At 49.2% G+C, this 20,274-nt stretch overlaps 1 protein-coding gene across 1 annotated transcript in view; it reads left to right on the top strand.

The window, feature by feature from the left end:
- CCDC172 (coiled-coil domain containing 172) overlaps positions 1-20,274 on the top strand; it is a 52,222-nt gene that overhangs the window by 19,642 nt on the left and 12,306 nt on the right. Inside the window, exons 5-6 of the mRNA XM_066601799.1 lie at positions 220-321; positions 1,836-1,938. Coding sequence (XP_066457896.1) covers positions 220-321; positions 1,836-1,938 — 205 coding nt within the window. The remainder of the gene's footprint in view (positions 1-219; positions 322-1,835; positions 1,939-20,274) is intronic.

Here is a 20,274-nt window from a genome sequence, read left to right as displayed (position 1 = left end):
TAGGGCACCCTAGCACCACCGTGAGGGTCCAGTACAGAAAACCATTATGTAGTGCAGCCTTTTTGTGATCGCCAGGGTCACACCACGAGGCTGTCCCATCACTATACTCTTGTATGTGTTCTTAGATTCTTCCAATCTACATGACTGACTGCGACCTCCACAGAAACCACCTTGTACTCACCGGTCGCTCCCTTTGTTCTGTATTGTTCTCTTCCCCAGATATAGAAGCCTTGAGTGGTGAGAACATCTATCTGAACGCTCTTCACCGGCAGAGGAACGCAATCCGCAGAGAGCTAAGTGACTTCCAGGAAACTCTCCAAGGTAAGACCTCACCACTGATCTCGGACCGGGCGTTTATAACACTCGTACCCGCGATTCACGTCCTTGGGGTACATTCACAGGAGCAACTTCCATCCAGTAGCGATGTGGATGGAACTTGCATGTGAAAATAACCCATTGAGGGTTGGCGTATGTGCAGATGTGCAACATATTTGTGCTATGAATAAGGTTGAGTTCTGCGCTTATTGGCACATTGCAGTGTACTTTTGCGCACACAAGGTTTGTTCATTTGCGCATGGCAGATAAGCACGCCCGACTTAAAGGGGTTGTCCAGAGAAAGCAAGTGGGGGTAAGCACTTCTGTATGGCCATATAAATGCACTTTGTAATATACATCGTGCATTAATTATGAGCCATACAGAAGTTATTCACTTACCTGCTCCGTTGCTAGCGTCCCCGTCTCCATGGTGCCGTCTAATTTCAGCATCTAATCTCCCGATTAGACGCGCTTGCGCAGTCCGGTCTTCTCCCTTCTCTTGGGTCTCGGCACGAGCGGCGTTCTGGCTCCGCCCCCTCTACACGTCATCGCGTAGCTCCGCCCCCATCACGTGTGCCGATTCCAGCCAATCAGGAGGCTGGAATCGGCAATGGACCGCACAGAGCCCACGGTGCACCATGGGAGAAGACCCGCGGTGCATCGTGGGTGAAGATCCCGGCGGCCATCTTGGTAAGGTAAGTAAGAAGTCGCCGCAGAGTGGGGATTCGGTAAGTACTAAACTTTTTTTTTTTTAACCCATCCCTTGTGTTTGTCTCGCGCCGAACGGGGGGCCTATTGAAAAAAAAAAAAGCCGTTTCGGCGCGGGACAACCCCTTTAAATGGCTGATAAGCCCTTAGGCCAGATGTGTTCTTTTTTCACAGAATTGCACAGGGTATTTGCCAATTTGCGCACCTCCCATTGACTTCTGTGGGACCTTTGCTGTGCAAATATGCAGGAAGATAGAGCGCCTCCTACATTGTTTCATGCATGAAAAATTCACGTGCAAAAACGGCAAGTGTGCAAAACCATTCATGCCAATGGGCTCTGTTCTCTGCGTATTGCACACGCAAGTTTTGCATTCGCCATTTTTACTATTTTAACTATTGGAAGCACTTTTGATTTTTTTTCCCGGGCCTGAAAATCTCCAAGTACATAGAGGCAATGTGTTTTTAAGCAAAAGTGCATCGCGCTCGCACCCAGAATCACAAGTTCAAGGCCGCACTCACACGGGCCAGAACATTTTTAAGAGTTTTGCGCATTGTAGGATACGCAAAACTGGCACACAAATCGCAGCACGTTCTATAGTCATGCGAGTCTGGCACGAGAATAGATCATGCGGATATGCTGTATCCCGCACATTGTGCAGCACACAGATGGGGCGTCCGTGTGCTGTGCGATGCAAGGTCGCTATCACCTGTGTGAATGCCCCCTGACTATGCAATATCAGTCCGAGTTTCTCAGACCGATATCGCACTCGCCCGCGTGAACGCACCCTTAATGGATTCTCACTTATATCCAGGTCTGGACAAGGAAATCTGCGCAGCCGTCGGAATCACCAAGAGCCTGGAAGCTGAGAAACTGGCGGTCAGTCAGAAGCCCCAAAGCGATGCAGAGTGTCAGAGGTGAGGCGCGGGTATAAGAAGTGCCACGTACTGGACGGGGCGTATACGGGATACAGAGGGCCAACTCCACTTATCCTTCTTGGACTGTTTACAGTATTTGGGTGACGCAGGGGATCCCCTCGCTTCACCTGCTGGTCGTGGCTACTCTTGGGCCACGCTCACACAGCAGTAAACATTTTTATCAATGGGAGACCTTGCATCGTACTGCGCGCACCTAGCTCATGGTGTGATGCTGCTGCTGGCCCCATTGGCAACAATGGGTGATGCGACGTGAGGGCACGACCAAAGATAGGACCCTGCCTCCAGCTAGAGATTGCTCTGATTGGCTGAGTCTTTGATTCATTGAATGGCTGTGATTGGTTCCTTGAGCGTTGGCTCAGCCAATCATAGCCAGCGATGGATGAACCAATCTGAGCCATCTCTTGCTGGAGGCGGGGTCTTCAAACACAAGCAAAAGATGCTCTGTCAGCGCTGACAAGTGCCCGGAGCTCTGGAGAGCAGCGGCAGGGACCCGGACGGCGCCTGCTAGGTGAGTATTGCAGATTGTGACCCGGATTCACCGCTGATTTCAGCCTGCACATAATGGTGCACCGCTGAACACTGAGCGCTGCGCACACCGTCACCTGACAACCGCTGCTGCAGCGCCGCTGGTCGGCTGATGTGGGAGTGACTGATGGCGGCACTCAGTAGGTCACAGTTTGCACAGCGCTCTTGGTGCTGGCCGCGCTCGGTACTCGGAGGTGAGAGGAGCGCCGGTATGCACCGACCCAAATCAGCTGTGCAGATAAATCTGTACCAACAATGCAGAGTTTCACGTGGCCTTTGGCGCGGATTATCCTCTGCAGGAAAAAAACACCAATTCCGCTGCACGCGAGCGCCTTCTGATTACGTAAAGCTGGAACGCTGTATATTACAGCTGGGTGTGTAGAGCTGGGGGAGCTCCGTTCCCCTTTAAGGCCTTGTGTCGGCGCTGCAGTGTGTGAACGTGGCCTTAACTATGGTGAAGATTATGATGGTGAGCGCAGACGCCTCGGTATAGGTCAGTGCTCATCCATTAGCGGCCATTATGATATAACTCGGTCCTTATTGATTGGCGCGGTGTAATGGGTTTCATCCTGGGGACGTATAGACTCTAATAACCCTAATTGTGTTCCACACCTCCCTATATCTGCGGCTAAGTGACTTCTCCCATCTTCAATTACCGCGCTTATATACACAGCAGACGATGGCGAGGAGGGAGATTAAGTGTCGCAGATTGAATTAGGAGTTTATGGAAAGAAGCAATTTATATGGAGGCCGAGGAAGAGTCAGCTGGGAGAAAGTGCTGCGCAGGCCGGCCGGCCAGCTTCCTGTGCTCGGGAGGGTGCGAGGATCTGCAGCTTACGGTCTGTAGCCAGGCGTCATCTACTGGGAACGTCCCGTCACCATGTAAGCCATTAGCTTCATCCGGAGTTATAGCGAGTCTTATACCATTCCTATACAATTCTGTTGTTACTTCATCTCTTGTACTCCAGTCACATCCAGAGCTGCAGTCACAATCCTGCTGTTATTTCATGTAATATACTCAGTCACATCCAGAGCTGCAGTCACAATCCTGCTGTTGCATCATGTAATATACTCCAGTCACATCCAGAGCTGCAGTCCTTGTTCTGCTGTTATGGTGCATATACTCGGGCCACAAGGTCGTGCCACGAAAATAGAACATGCTGTAACTTTTCTGTTCTGCAGCTTGTCTGTTGACGGAGGCTACCCGTGTAAATAGAACGATCTCGCAACTCATAAAGCTCAGGAGATTTTATCGCCCGTGTGAATGCACTGTTAGATCATGTCTCCTACTCCAGTCACATCTACAGCTGCAGTCACAATGTTGTCCATTATCTGTGTTTAGGTCTTAAGCAGGTGGGCGTGTACTTGTCCATTAAGCTTCATGATAATTACATCCGCATAACGGGACAAAACAAAACCACTGATTTCAATGGTTTCATTCTCACTATCAGGACCGACACTACATACAATACTAACTGATATACCCGGCCTCATCTGAGTTACTTTGGTCCAGCTGTTTACCTGATCGCACATAAAAGGTTATGAAGTGGTGGTTACTTCAGAGGAACCGAGAAATACAGTATGTCTACTAGATTCTCCTCAGGCTGCATGTACTGATGTCCGTCTGCAGAATGTACCACCCCTCCCACTCTCCTCACTTTTTACCCTTATAGGTAACACCCCATTAATTTAAAATTTACCCCCAGACTGGAGGTTGCAGCTCTTTCTAAGCCTTTAGGGCTTCATCCCTGCAGTCCATGGCTGCTTCTTTATGTACTTTACAGCTTTTAAGTATATACACATAGAGGTCAGTTAGATTCTCCTCATTATACACATAGAGGTGAGGTAGATTCTCCTCAGTATATACACGTAGAGGTGAGGTAGATTCTCCTCAGTTTATACACGTAGAGGTGAGGTAGATTCTCCTCAGTATATACACATAGAGGTCAGTTAGATTCTCCTCAGTATATGCACATAGAGGTGAGGTAGATTCTTCTCAGTATATTAACAGAGATGTGAGGTAGATTCTCCTCAGTATATACACAGAGAGGTGAGGTAGCTTCTCCTCAGTATAAACACAAAGAGGTCAGTTAGATTTTCCTCAGTATATACACATAGATGTGAGGTAGATTGTCCTCAGTATATATACATAGAGGTGAGGTAGATTCTCCTCAGTATATACACTGAGAGGTGAGGTAGATTCTCCTCAGTATATATACATAGAGGTGAGGGAAATTCTCCTCAGTGTATACACTGAGAGGTGAGGTAGATTCTCCTCACTATATACACTAGAGGCGAGGTAGATTCTCCTCAGTATATACACATAGAGGTGAGGTAGATTCTCCTCAGTATATACACACAGAGGTGAGGCAGATTCCCCTCAGTATATCCACATAGAGGGGAGGTAGATTCTCCTCAGTATATACACATAGAGGTGAGGTAGATTCTCCTCAGTATATACACATAGAGGTGAGTTAGATTCTCCTCAGTATATACAGATAGAGGTGAGGTAGATTCTCCTCATTATATACACTGAGAGGTGAGGTAGATTCTCCTCAGTATATACACACAGAGGTGAGGTAGATTCTCCTCAGTATATACACACAGAGGTGAGGTAGATTCTCCTCAGTATATACACATAGAGGTGAGGTAGATTCTCCTCAGTATATACACATAGAGGTGAGGTAGATTCTCCTCAGTATATACACTGAGAGGTGAGGTAGATTCTCCTCAGTATATACACTGAGAGGTGAGGTAGATTCTCCTCAGTATATACACTGAGAGGTGAGGTAGATTCTCCTCAGTATATACACAGAGAGGTGAGGTAGATTCTCCTCAGTATATACACAGAGAGGTGAGGTAGATTCTCCTCAGTATATACACAGAGAGGTGAGGTAGATTCTCCTCAGTATATACACAGAGAGGTGAGGTAGATTCTCCTCAGCATATACACAGAGAGGTGAGGTAGATTCTCCTCAGTATATACACAGAGAGGTGAGGCAGATGCTCCTCAGTATATACACACAAAGGTGAGGTAGATTCTCCTCAGTATATACACATAGAGGGGAGGTAGATTCTCCTCAGTATATACACATAGAGTTGAGGTAGATTCTCCTCAGTATATACACATAGAGGTGAGGTAGATTCTCCTCAGTATATACACACAGAGCTGAGGTGGATTCTCCTCAGTATATACACATAGAGGTAAGGTAGATTCTCCTCAGTATATACACATAGAGGTGAGGTAGATTCTCCTCAGTATATACATATAGAGGTGAGGTAGATTCTCCTCAGTATACACACATAGAGGTGAGGTAGATTCTCCTCAGTATATACACATAGAGGTGAGGTAGATTCTCCTCAGTATATACACCCAGAGGTGAGGTAGATTCTCCGCAGTATATACACATAGTGGTGAGAAAGATTCTCCTCAGTATATACACCCAGAGGTGAGGTAGATTCTCCGCAGTATATACACATAGTGGTGAGAAAGATTCTCCTCAGTATATACACATAGAGGTGAGGCAGATTCTCCTTAGTATATACACATAGAGGTGAGGTAGATTCTCTTCAGTATATACACATAGAGGTGAGGTAGATTCTTCTCAGTATATACACATAGAGTTGAAGTAGATTCTCCTCAGTATATACACAGAGAGGTGAGGTAGATTCTCCTCAGTATATACACTAGAGGTCAGGTAGATTCTCCTCAGCATATACACAGAGAGGTGAGGTAGATTCTCCTCAGTATATACACAGAGAGGTGAGGCAGATGCTCCTCAGTATATACACACAAAGGTGAGGTAGATTCTCCTCAGTATATGCATATAGAGGGGAGGTAGATTCTCCTCAGTATATACACTAGAGGTGAGGTAGAATCTCCTCAGTATATACAGATGGAGGTGAGGTAGATTCTCCTCAGTATATACAGATAGAGGTGAGGTAGATTCTCCTCAGTATATACACATAGAGGTGTGGTAGATTCTCCTCAGTATATACACATAGAGGTGAGGTAGATTCTCCTCAGTATATACACATAGAGGTGAGGTAGATTCTCCACAGTATATACACATAGAGGTGAGGTAGATTCTCCTCAGTATATACATATAGAGGTGAGGTAGATTCTCCTCAGTATATACTTATAGAGGTGAGGTAGATTCTCCTCAGTATATACACATAGAGGTGAGGTAGATTCTCCTCAGTATATACACATAGAGGTGAGGTAGATTCTCCTCAGTATATACATATAGAGGTGAGGTAGATGCTCCTCAGTATATACACAGAGAGGTGAGGTAGATTCTCCTCAGTATATACACATAGAGGTGAGGTAGATTCTCCTCAGTATATACACATAGAGGTGAGGTAGATTCTCCTCAGTATATACACCCAGAGGTGAGGTAGATTCCCCGCAGTATATACACATAGTGGTGAGGAAGATTCTCCTCAGTATATACACATAGAGGTGAGGCAGATTCTCCTTAGTATATACACATAGAGGTGAGGTAGATTCTCCTCAGTATATACACATAGAGGTGAGGTAGATTCTTCTCAGTATATACACATAGAGGTGAGGTAGATTCTTCTCAGTATATACACATAGAGGTGAGGTAGATTCTCCTCAGTATATACACATAGATTCTCTTCAGTATATACACAGAGAAGCGTTATATTCTCCTCAGTATATACACAGAGAGGTGAGGTAGATTCTCCTCAGTATATACACATAGAGGGGAAGTAGATTCTCCTCAGTATACACACATAGAGGTGAGGTAAATTCTCCTCAGTATATACATATAGAGGTGAGGTAGATTCTCCTCAGTATACACACATAGAGGTGAGGTAGATTCTCCTCAGTATATACACATAGAGGTGAGGTAGATTTTCCTCAGTATATACACATAGAGGTGAGGTAGATTCTCCTAAGTATATACACATAGAGCTGAGGTAGATTCTCCTCAGTATACACACACAGAGGTGAGGTAGATTCTCCTCAGTATATACATATAGAGGTGAGGTAGATTCTCCTCAGTATACACACATAGAGGTGAGGTAGATTCTCCTCAGTATATACACATAGAGGTGAGGTAGATTCTCCTCAGTATATACACATAGAGGTGAGGTAGATTCTCCTCAGTATATACACATAGTGGTGAGGAAGATTCTCCTCAGTATATACACATAGAGGTGAGGCAGATTCTCCTTAGTATATACACATAGAGGTGAGGTAGATTCTCCTCAGTATATACACATAGAGGTGAGGTAGATTTTTCTCAGTATATACACATAGAGGTGAGGTAGATTCTTCTCAGTATATACACATAGAGGTGAGGTAGATTTTCCTCAGTATATACACACAGAGGTGAGGTAGATTCTCTTCAGTATATACATATAGAGCTGAGGTAGATTCTCTTCAGTATATACATATAGAGCTGAGGTAGATTCTCCTCAGTATATACACATAGAGGTGAGGTAGATTCTCCTCAGTATATACACAGAGAAGCGTTATATTCTCCTTAGTATATACACAGAGAGGTGAGGCAGATTCTCCTCAGTATATACACATAGTGGTGAGGTAGATTCTCCTCAGTATATACACATAGAGGTGAGGTAGATTCTCCTCAGTATATACACATAGAGGTGAGGTAGATTCTCCTCAGTATATACACATAGAGGTGAGGTAGATTCTCCTCAGTATATACATATAGAGGTGAGGTAGATTCTCCTCAGTATATACACATAGAGGTGAGGTAGATTCTCCTCAGTATATACACCCAGAGGTGAGGTAGATTCTCCGCAGTATATACACATAGTGGTGAGGAAGATTCTCCTCAGTATATACACATAGAGGTGAGGCAGATTCTCCTTAGTATATACACATAGAGGTGAGGTAGATTCTCCTCAGTATATACACATAGAGGTGAGGTAGATTTTTCTCAGTATATACACATAGAGGTGAGGTAGATTCTTCTCAGTATATACACATAAAGGTGAGATAGATTCTCCTCAGTATATACACATAGAGGTGAGGTAGATTTTCCTCAGTATATACACACAGAGGTGAGGTAGATTCTCTTCAGTATATACATATAGAGCTGAGGTAGATTCTCCTCAGTATATACACATAGAGGTGAGGTAGATTCTCCCCAGTATATACACATAGAGGTGAGGTAGATTCTCCTCAGTATATACACATAGAGGTGAGGTAGATTCTCCTTAGTATATACACAGAGAGGTGAGGCAGATTCTCTTCAGTATATACACATAGTGGTGAGGTAGATTCTCCTCAGTATATACATATAGAGGTGAGGTAGATTCTCCTCAGTATATACACATAGAGGGGAGGTAGATTCTCCTCAGTATACACACATAGAGGTGAGGTAAATTCTCCTCAGTATACAAATCATTTCCCTAGGCTTTATGGTTTCTAAGAAAAGTACACTCTCATGTATCACGGATGTTTACATTTTTTTCATGCTTAGAATTGAATTCTGAAGTTGCCACCCCTTTACTTTTTCTATTAGGATGTAAAGGATGGTCTTGCCAAATTTCACATTTGTGCGGTACGGATGTGTGTCATTAGTTACATTACATAGGGGGTCACTTACTTTCGGACAGAATTGAATAATGAAGTTGTGACCCCTTTACCTATGAAGACCTAAAGAATGCTCCTGCCAAATTTCATGTTTTGTATGACATCGGGAAGTTAGAGAATTAGTGGCGAGTCAGTCAGTGAGGGCTTTTGCCTTGATATACATAGATTCCCGCAGTTAGAATCACAGAATGGTAGAGTTTGAAGGGACCTCCGGGGTCATCTGGTCCAACCCCCTGCTCAGTGCAGGATCACTAAATCATCCCAGACAGATATTTGTCCAGCCTTTGTTTGAACACTTCCATTGAAGAACTCCCCACCTCCCGTGGTAACCTGTTCCACTCACTGATCCCCCTCCCTGTCTAATATCTAATCTGTGTCTCCTCCCTTTCAGTTTCATCCCATTGCTTCTAGTCTTTCCTTGTGCAGATGAGAATAGGGCTGATCCCTCTGCACTGTGACAGCCCTTCAGATATTTGTAGACAGCTATTAAAGGGGTTGTCCCGCGGCAGCAAGTGGGGTTATACACTTCTGTATGACCATATTAATGCACTTTGTAATGTACATTGTGCATTAATTATGAGCCATACAGAAGTTATAAGAAGTTTTTCACTTACCTGCTCCGTTGCTGGCGTCCTCGTTTCCATGGAGCCGACTAATTTTTGCCGTCTAATGGCCAAATTAGCCACGCTTGCGCAGTCCGGGTGTTCTTCTTTTCTGAATAGGGCTCCGTGTAGCTCCGTGTAGCTCTGCCCCGTCACGTGCCGATTCCAGCCAATCAGGAGGCTGGAATCGGCAATGGACCGCACAGAAGAGCTGCGGTCCACGGAGGAAGAAGATCCCGGCGGCCATCTTCACCGGTAAGTATAGAAGTCACCGGAGCGCGGGGATTCAGGTAAGCACTCTCCGGTGTTCTTTTTTAACCCCTGCATCGGGGTTGTCTCGCGCCGAACGGGGGGGGGGGGGGGGGGGGGTTGAAAAAAAAAAAAACCCCGTTTCGGCGGGGGACAACCCCTTTAAGTCTCCTCTCAGCCTTCTCTTCTGCTAAACATTCCCAGATCCTTTCACCGTTCCTCATAGGATATGATTAGCAGACCGCTCACCATCTTGGTAACTCTTCTCTGAACTTGCTCCAGTTTGTCGATGTCTTCTTTTAAAGTGGGGTGCCCAGAACTGGACCCAGTATTCCAGATGAGGTCTGACTAAGGAAGAGTAGAGGGGATAATGACCTCATAGGATCTAGACTCTATGCTTCTCTTAATACATCCCAGAATTGTTTTTGCCTTTTGGCTGCTGCATCACACTGTTGACTCATGTTCAGTCTATGATCTATTAGCATACCCAAGTCTTTTTTCCATGTGCTGCTTAGCCCAATTCCTCCCATTCCAACGTTACATAACGGCGAGCCTAGTTGCGTATACGGACCACTGAAACTGCACTCCATATCAAGGATTTTAAACCCTTCATCCACATCCAATCTCTGTCAACTCCATTCCATCTAAGGCCTCACTCACATGGGCATATTTGGGCATTGATTTTTTACGCACTTTGGGCTTCTTTATAGGATGTGATACGACCACAGCTCTGGCTGTGATTGCTGTATAAGATGTGATGTGACTGCAGCTCTGGCTGTGACTGCTGTATAAGATGTGATGTGACTTAAGCTCTGGCTGTGACTGGAGTATAAGATGTGATACGACTGCAGCTCTGGCTGTGATTGCTCTATAAGATGTGATGTGACTGCAACTCTGGCTGTGATTGGAGTATATGATGTGATTTGGCTGCAGCTCTGGCTGTGATTGGAGTATAAGATGTGTTGTGACTGCAGCTCTGGCTGTGATTTGCTGTATAAGATGTGATGTGACTGCATCTCTGGCTGCGATTGCTCTATAACATGTGATGTGACTGCAGCTCTGGCTGTGATAGGAGTATATGATGTGATTTGGCTGCAGCTCTGGCTGTGATTTCTGTATAAGATGTGATGTGACTGCAGCTCTGGCTGTGATTGCTCTATAAGATGTGATGTTACTGCAGCTCTGGCTGTGATTGGAGTATATGATGTGATTTGGCTGCAGCTCTGGCTGTGATTGGAGTATAAGATGTGATGTGACTGCAGCTCTGGCTGTGATTGCTGTATAAGATGTGTTGTGACTGCAGCTCTGGCTGTGACTGGAGTATAAGATGTGATACGACTGCAGCTCTGGCTGTGATTGCTGTATAAGATGTGATGTGACTGCATCTCTGGCTGTGATTGCTGTATAAGATGTGATGTGACTGCAGCTCTGGCTGTGATTGTTCTATAAGATGTGATGTGACTGCAGCTCTGGCTGTGATTGGAGTATAAGCTGTGATGTGACTGCAGCTCTGGCTGTGATTGCTGTATAAGCTGTGATGCGACTGCAGCTCTGGCTGTGATTGCAGTATAAGATGTGGTGTGAGTGCAGCTCTGGGTGTAATTGCTTTATAAGATGTGATGTGACTGCAGCTTTGGCTGTGATTGGAGTTTATGATGTGATTTGGCTGCAGCTCTGGCTGTGATTGCTGTATAGGTTTTGATGCGACTGCAGCTCTGGCTGTGATTGGAGTATAAGATGCGATGCAACTTCAGCTCTGGCTGTGACTCGTTTATGATCAGGAGAAGACGCATCTGTCAGGACTCTAATTAGACGCTCTGCGCCCTTAAGGGATGTCGCCCTTCGCTCCGTCGCAGTTAGTGCAGCGGAGAGTATATTATCCTAAAATCAATTTCATTTCAATTTGGCGCGGTCCTGGCGGAGGACGGCCATCTTCTCTGCTCTCTCGGATTCCCGGCCGCGGTCTTTAGTGCCTCTCATTTTACAGAAGATTCAATTTGTCAGCGGATCTCCCGCGTGTCGGCGGCCGGATTTCAGCTCCGAGCATCTTCGCTGTCAGCCCATTATTATCTCCCGGCCTCCGCCGCTGACAACTCCCATTTGCCTTTAACGCCCCAGAAATGAGTTTGCCTTTTGTGGCGGCGGCCGCCGCTGATCTCCCATCCCGGCCGTATTTAATTGTAATATTTACATTTTAATCAGAGTGAGTATATTTAAGGATGAGCGCCGCGCCGATGACATTTACGTAAATCATTTTGTCGGAGTGAGAATGACTTGCGGCTGCAGGAGATGAACTGCTCAGTGTGCTTGTGAAGGTTAAAGCTTTCCGGCTGCCTGCAGGGGCGGAGGGATCGGCGCAGGGAGTTATTGACGACTCACGCCGAGGACCGGAGGCTAGGGGTCTACCGGGGCCCTCCAGAGCACCATGAATGCCGTGTGTTAGCTGGGAGCCCTGCGACACATTGTCCATTGGGGTCCCGGAGCCCCAAATAACACCTCTTCATTCTGGTGCTGCAAGGAGAGCCCACCGCTGACCCTGTGGCCCCTTTGTTAGACCCCCATCCAGCAGCACATTGGTCTTCAGATCTGCAGCAGTTCATTGCAGTGTAGATCTTACTCGGTGATGAATTGGTTCTGCAGGAATATCGGCCCCTGCGGACAGGAAGCTTCTTGTAGTTGCTGCAGATTAGATGGCGGCGCTGACATGTTCTGACCGGCTGACAGGAAGGGGTCAGCGATTCATGCTGCTTGTGCCAAATTCTGACCTCCTATCAGCAACAGAAATCTGGATCCATCTGATCAGAAGATGTTTTTCCGCTGCTCAGTGATACAAGTTTTGCGCTCTTTTGCCCGCTGGAGTCTTTCTGTTGCTCTTAGACACAATGACGCTGGAACTGGTCGCCTGCTGTTATACCATCCGTGCGGAGGAACGGCGAGTTGTGCGTTCAGACACGTTAGTTGGAGCTCCAGCGTTGTATTCAGCCTGTTGGTCAGAACGATTCCTGACATCCACCTCCGACCCCTTTCAGTGATGAGTTGTTTCCATCCACAGGATCCCCTTTCGCTGGATGTTTTCCCTCGATCGCGCCATTTTCTGTATTCTCTCCACACCGTTACACGAGAACCCCACGCGGTTGGCAGTGAGACCCCGGCTAGTCCAGCACCGATGACCGGCCTCGTTGGAAGTCGCTCCGATCGCTGGATTTTCCCATCTAATGTGGATTCACACTGAAACTAATTCTCTGAAAACGTGTTTTTTCTGCTATGTGTCTTCGTGGTGACGGACTGTGTCACCCCTGTGTAGTTCTGCTCTCTTCCCGCTGTCCCTTTCTTTTTGCTAATCTTTATACAAGGACAATTAGCAGTGAAGTAGATGTGAGAGCGACTGCCGGCTCAGACTACACAGGGATTGTATGTAGTCTGTTGCCATGGAGACACTTGGCTCTGCATAGGAGCTGTAGATACAAAGTGATTAGATATCCATCACATTTGTCTGTAAGTTTACTTCCGAGGGACACCGCTCACTCTGTGATGTCATCGGCCCTCCACAATGTAATCGCAAAGGGACTGTGAGTTGCCATAGCAGCCGAATGCCAGACAATGGTGTCCACGTCTGCCATGGTCTGTGATGTCTATGAGAAGATGGAAAGTACTGCAATATATTATCAGAGCAAACATAGGTTCAAGTCCCCTACAAGGTAATAAAAATTGTAAAAAAAAAATACACAAAAAAAACCAAAAAAACTTTACCGTCTTTGTTTGTAAAAAAAAATAAAATACCCTACGTCTGGTATTGTCGCCTCCGGACCGGCGCGTATAATTAATTGAACACACTTTTTATTCTGCACGTCAAACGCTATAAAAAAAAACATTTTTAAAAATGGATCCAAATTGCTTTTATGTTCATGTTGCCACCAAAAAAAGCAATAAAAGTGATAAAAAGAAGCCGTATATAGTACGAACTGGTACCAATAAAAACTACAACTCACCATGCAAAAAACAAGCCCTCGCAGAGCGCCGTCCGTGGAAAAGTAAAAAGGTCGTTGGACTTTGAATGCAGCGATGCAAAAAAAAAAGACTTAAAAAAAGTTGTTGTATTGTGCAGACGTGGAAAACCTAAAAATACAATACAGGGATCCCCCGCTATATCGCGGTTTAGTGACTGTGGATCCCTCGCTATATCACGGTTCAGTGACTGCGGATTCCCCGCTATATCGCGGTTCAGTGACTGCGGATCCCTCTCTATATCGCGGTTCAGTGACTGCGGATCCCTCGCTATATCGCGGTTCAGTGACTGCGGATCCCTCGCTATATCGCGGTTCAGTGACTGCGGATCCCTCGCTATATCGCGGTTCAGTGACTGCGGATCCCTCGCTATATCACGGTTCAGTGACTGCGGATTCCCCGCTATATCGCGGTTCTATGACTGCGGATCCCTCGCTGTATCGTGGTTCAGTGACTGCGGATCCCCCGCTATATCGCGGTTCAATGACTGCGGATCCCCTGCTATATCGCGGTTCAGTGACTGCAGATCCCCCGCTATATCGCGGTTCAGTGACTGCGGATCCCTCGCTATATCGCGGTTCAGTGACTGCGGATCCCTCGCTATATCGCGGTTCAGTGACTGCGGATTCCCCGCTATATCGCGGTTCAGTGACTGTGGATCCCTTGCTATATCGTGGTTCAGTGACTGCGGATCCCTCGCTATATCGCGGTTCAGTGACTGCGGATACCTCGCTATACCGCGGTTCAGTGACTGCGGATACCTCGCTATACCGCGGTTCAGTGACTGCGGATCCCCGGCTATATCGCGGTTCAGTGACTGCGGATCCCCCGCTATATCGCGGTTCAGTGACTGCGGATACCTCGCTATACCGCGGTTCAGTGACTGCGGATCCCCGGCTATACCGCGGTTCAGTGACTGCGGATCCCCCGCTATATCGCGGTTCAATGACTGCGGATCCCCTGCTATATCGCGGTTCAGTGACTGCAGATCCCCCGCTATATCGCGGTTCAGTGACTGCGGATCCCTCGCTATATCGCGGTTCAGTGACTGCGGATTCCCCGCTATATCGCGGTTCAGTGACTGTGGATCCCTTGCTATATCGTGGTTCAGTGACTGCGGATCCCTCGCTATATCGCGGTTCAGTGACTGCGGATACCTCGCTATACCGCGGTTCAGTGACTGCGGATACCTCGCTATACCGCGGTTCAGTGACTGCGGATCCCCGGCTATATCGCGGTTCAGTGACTGCGGATCCCCCGCTATATCGCGGTTCAGTGACTGCGGATACCTCGCTATACCGCGGTTCAGTGACTGCGGATCCCCGGCTATACCGCGGTTCAGTGACTGCGGATCCCCGGCTATATCGCGGTTCAGTGACTGCGGATCCCCTGCTATATCGCGGTTCAGTGACTGCGGATCCCTCGCTATATCGCGGTTCAGTGACTGCGGATACTTCGCTATATCGCGGTTCAGTGACTGCGGATACCTCACTATATCGCGGTTCAGTGACTGCAGATCCCCTGCTATATCGCGGTTCAGTGACTGCGGATCCCTTGCTATATCGCGGTTCAGTGACTGCGGATCCCTCGCTATATCGCGGTTCAGTGACTGCGGATCCCCTGCTATATCGCGGTTCAGTGACTGCAGATCCCCTGCTATATCGCGGTTCAGTGACTGCGGATCCCTTGCTATATCGCGGTTCAGTGACTGCGGATCCTTCGCTATATCGTGGTCAATGACTGGATCCCTCGCTATATCGCGGTTCAATGACTGCGGATCCCCCGCTATATCGCGATTCAGTGACTGCGGATCCCCCGCTATATCGCGGTTCAGTGACTGCGGATCCCCCGCTATATCGCGGTTCAGTGACTGCGGATCCCCCGCTATATCGCGGTTCAGTGACTGCGGATCCCCCGCTATATCGCGGTTCAGTGACTGCGGATCCCTAGCTATATCGCGGTTCAGTGACTGCGGATCCCTAGCTGTATCGCGGTTCAGTGACTGCGGATCCCCAGCTATATCGCGGTTCAGTGACTGCGGATCCCCAGCTATATCGCGGTTCAATGACTGCGGATCCCTCGCTATATCGTGGTCAATGACTGTGGATCCCTCGCTATATCGTGGTCAATGACTGCGGATTCACCGCTATATCGCGGTTCAATGACTGCCGATCCCCCGCTATACCGCGGTTCAATGACTGTGGATACCTCGCTATACCGCGGTTCAGTGACTGCGGATACCTCGCTATACCGCGGTTCAGTGACTGCGGATCCCCCGCTATATCGCGGTTCAGTGACTGTGGATCCCCCGCTATATCGCGGTTCAGTGACTGCGGATCCCCCGCTATATCGCGGTTCAGTGACTGCGGATCCCCCGCTATATCGCGGTTCAGTGACTGCGGATCCCCCGCTATATCGCGGTTCAGTGACTGCGGATACCTCGCTATACCGCGGTTCAGTGACTGCGGATCCTCCGCTATATCGCGGTTCAGTGACTGCGGATTCACCGCTATATCGCGGTTCAGTGACTGCGGATACCTCGCTATATCGCGGTTCAGTGACTGCGGATCCCTCGCTATATCGCGGTCAATGACTGCGGATTCACCGCTATATCGCGGTTCAGTGACTGCGGATCCCCCGCTATATCGCGGTTCAATGACTGCGGATACCTCGCTATACCGCGGTTCAGTGACTGCTGATCCCTTGCTATATCGCGGTTCAGTGACTGCGGATCCCCCGCTATATCGCGGTTCAGTGACTGCGGATCCCCCGCTATATCGCGGTTCAGTGACTGCGGATCCCCCGCTATATCGCGGTTCAGTGACTGCGGATACCTCGCTATACCGCGGTTCAGTGACTGCGGATCCCTCGCTATATCGCGGTTCAGTGACTGCGGATCTCCCGCTATATCGCGGTTCAGTGACTGAGGATCCCCCGCTATATCGCGGTTCAGTGACTGCGGATACCTCGCTATACCGCGGTTCAGTGACTGCGGATCCCCGGCTATATCGCGGTTCAGTGACTGCGGATCCCCCGCTATATCGCGGTTCAGTGACTGCGGATACCTCGCTATACCGCGGTTCAGTGACTGCGGATCCCCCGCTATATCGCGGTTCAGTGACTGCGGATCCCTCGCTATATCGCGGTTCAGTGACTGCGGATCCCTCGCTATATCGCGGTTCAGTGACTGCGGATCCCTCGCTATATCGCGGTTCAGTGACTGCGGATACTTCGCTATATCGCGGTTCAGTGACTGCGGATACCTCGCTATATCGCGGTTCAGTGACTGCAGATCCCCTGCTATATCGCGGTTCAGTGACTGCGGATCCCTCGCTATATCGCGGTTCAGTGACTGCGGATCCCCCGCTATATCGTGGTTCAGTGACTGCGGATCCCCCGCTATATCGCGGTTCAGTGACTGCGGATCCCCCGCTATATCGCGGTTCAGTGACTGCGGATCCCCCGCTATATCGCGGTTCAGTGACTGCAGATCCCCTGCTATATCGCGGTTCAGTGACTGCGGATCCCTTGCTATATCGCGGTTCAGTGACTGCGGATCCTTCGCTATATCGCGGTTCAATGACTGCGGATCCCCCGCTATACCGCGATTCAGTGACTGCGGATCCCCCGCTATATCGCGGTTCAGTGACTGCGGATCGCTCGCTATATCGCGGTTCAGTGACTGCGGAACCCCGGCTATATCGCGGTTCAGTGACTGCGGAACCCCGGCTATATCGCGGTTCAGTGACTGCGGATCCCCGGCTTTATCGCAGTTCAGTGACTGCGGATCCCCCGCTATATCGCGGTTCAGTGACTGCGGATCCCTAGCTATATCGCGGTTCAGCGACTGCGGATCCCTCGCTATATCGCGGTTCAGTGACTGCGGATCCCTAGCTGTATCGCGGTTTAGTGACTGCGGATCCCCAGCTATATCGCGGTTCATTGACTGCGGATCCCCAGCTATATCGCGGTTCAATGACTGCGGATCCCTCGCTATATCGTGGTCAATGATTGCGGATCCCTCGCTATATCGTGGTCAATGACTGTGGATTCACCGCTATATCGCGGTTCAATGACTGCGGATCCCTCGCTATATCGTGGTCAATGATTGCGGATCACTCGCTATATCGTGGTCAATGACTGCGGATTCACCGCTATATCGCGGTTCAATGACTGCGGATCCCTCGCTATATCGCGGTCAATGACTGCGGATCCCTCGCTATATCGCGGTCAATGACTGCGGATCCCTCGCTATATCGCGGTCAATGACTGCGGATCCCTCGCTATATCGTGGTCAATGATTGCGGATCCCTCGCTATATCGTGGTCAATGATTGCGGATCCCTCGCTATATCGTGGTCAGTGACTGCGGATCCCTCGCTATATCGCGGTTCAATGACTGCGGGTACCTCGCTATATCGCGGTCAATGACTGCGGATCCCCAGCTATATCGCGGTTCAGTGACTGCGGATCCCCAGCTATATCGCGGTTCAATGACTGCGGATCCCTCGCTATATCGTGGTCAATGACTGTGGATCCCTCGCTATATCGTGGTCAATGACTGCGGATTCACCGCTATATCGCGGTTCAGTGACTGCGGATACCTCGCTATACCGCGGTTCAGTGACTGTGGATCCCCCGCTATATCGCGGTTCAGTGACTGCGGATCCCCCGCTATATCGCGGTTCAGTGACTGCGGATCCCCCGCTATATCGCGGTTCAGTGACTGCGGATCCCCCGCTATATCGCGGTTCAGTGACTGCGGATACCTCGCTATACCGCGGTTCAGTGACTGCGGATCCTCCGCTATATCGCGGTTCAGTGACTGCGGATTCACCGCTATATCGCGGTTCAGTGACTGCGGATACCTCGCTATATCGCGGTTCAGTGACTGCGGATCCCTCGCTATATCGCGGTCAATGACTGCGGATTCACCGCTATATCGCGGTTCAGTGACTGCGGATACCTCGCTATACCGCGGTTCAGTGACTGCTGATCCCCCGCTATATCGCGGTTCAGTGACTGCGGATCCCCCGCTATATCGCGGTTCAGTGACTGCGGATCCCCCGCTATATCGCGGTTCAGTGACTGCGGATCCCCCGCTATATCGCGGTTCAGTGACTGTGGATACCTCACTATACCGCGGTTCAGTGACTGCGGATACCTCGCTATATCGCGGTTCAGTGACTGCGGATCTCCCGCTATATCGCGGTTCAGTGACTGCGGAATCCCCGCTATATCGCGGTTCAGTGACTGCGGATACCTCGCTATACCGCGGTTCAGTGACTGCGGATCCCCGGCTATATCGAGGTTCAGTGACTGCGGATCCCCCGCTATATCGCGGTTCAGTGACTGCAGATACCTCGCTATACCGCGGTTCAGTGACTGCGGATCCCCGGCTATATCGCGGTTCAGTGACTGCGGATCCCCCGCTATATCGCGGTTCAGTGACTGCGGATCCCTCGCTATATCGCGGTTCAGTGACTGCGGATCCCTCGCTATATCGCGGTTCAGTGACTGCGGATACTTCGCTATATCGCGGTTCAGTGACTGCGGATACCTCACTATATCGCGGTTCAGTGACTGCAGATCCCCTGCTATATCGCGGTTCAGTGACTGCGGATCCCTCGCTATATCGCGGTTCAGTGACTTCGGATCCCCCGCTATATCGTGGTTCAGTGACTGCGGATCCCCCGCTATATCGCGGTTCAGTGACTGCGGATCCCCCGCTATATCGCGGTTCAGTGACTGCGGATCCCCCGCTATATCGCGGTTCAGTGACTGCGGATCCCCCGCTATATCGCGGTTCAGTGACTGCAGATCCCCTGCTATATCGCGGTTCAGTGACTGCGGATCCCTTGCTATATCGCGGTTCAGTGACTGCGGATCCTTCGCTATATCGCGGTTCAATGACTGCGGATCCCCCGCTATATCGCGATTCAGTGACTGCGGATCCCCCGCTATATCGCGGTTCAGTGACTGCGGATCGCTCGCTATATCGCGGTTCCGTGACTGCGGAACCCCGGCTATATCGCGGTTCAGTGACTGCGGATCCCCGGCTTTATCGCGGTTCAGTGACTGCGGATCCCCCGCTATATCGCGGTTCAGTGACTGCGGATCCCTAGCTATATCGCGGTTCAGTGACTGCGGATCCCTAGCTATATCGCGGTTCAGTGACTGCGGATCCCTAGCTGTATCGCGGTTCAGTGACTGCGGATCCCCAGCTATTTCGCGGTTCAGTGACTGCGGATCCCCAGCTATATCGCGGCTCAATGACTGCGGATCCCTCGCTATATCGTGGTCAATGATTGCGGATCCCTCGCTATATCGTGGTCAATGACTG

The sequence above is a fragment of the Eleutherodactylus coqui genome, chromosome 4 (assembly GCF_035609145.1).
Source record: "Eleutherodactylus coqui strain aEleCoq1 chromosome 4, aEleCoq1.hap1, whole genome shotgun sequence".
NCBI classification, from domain to species: Eukaryota; Metazoa; Chordata; class Amphibia; order Anura; family Eleutherodactylidae; genus Eleutherodactylus; species Eleutherodactylus coqui.
The sequence above is the reverse complement of the archived record's forward strand: the minus strand, read 5'-3'. Positions and strand labels throughout refer to the sequence as shown.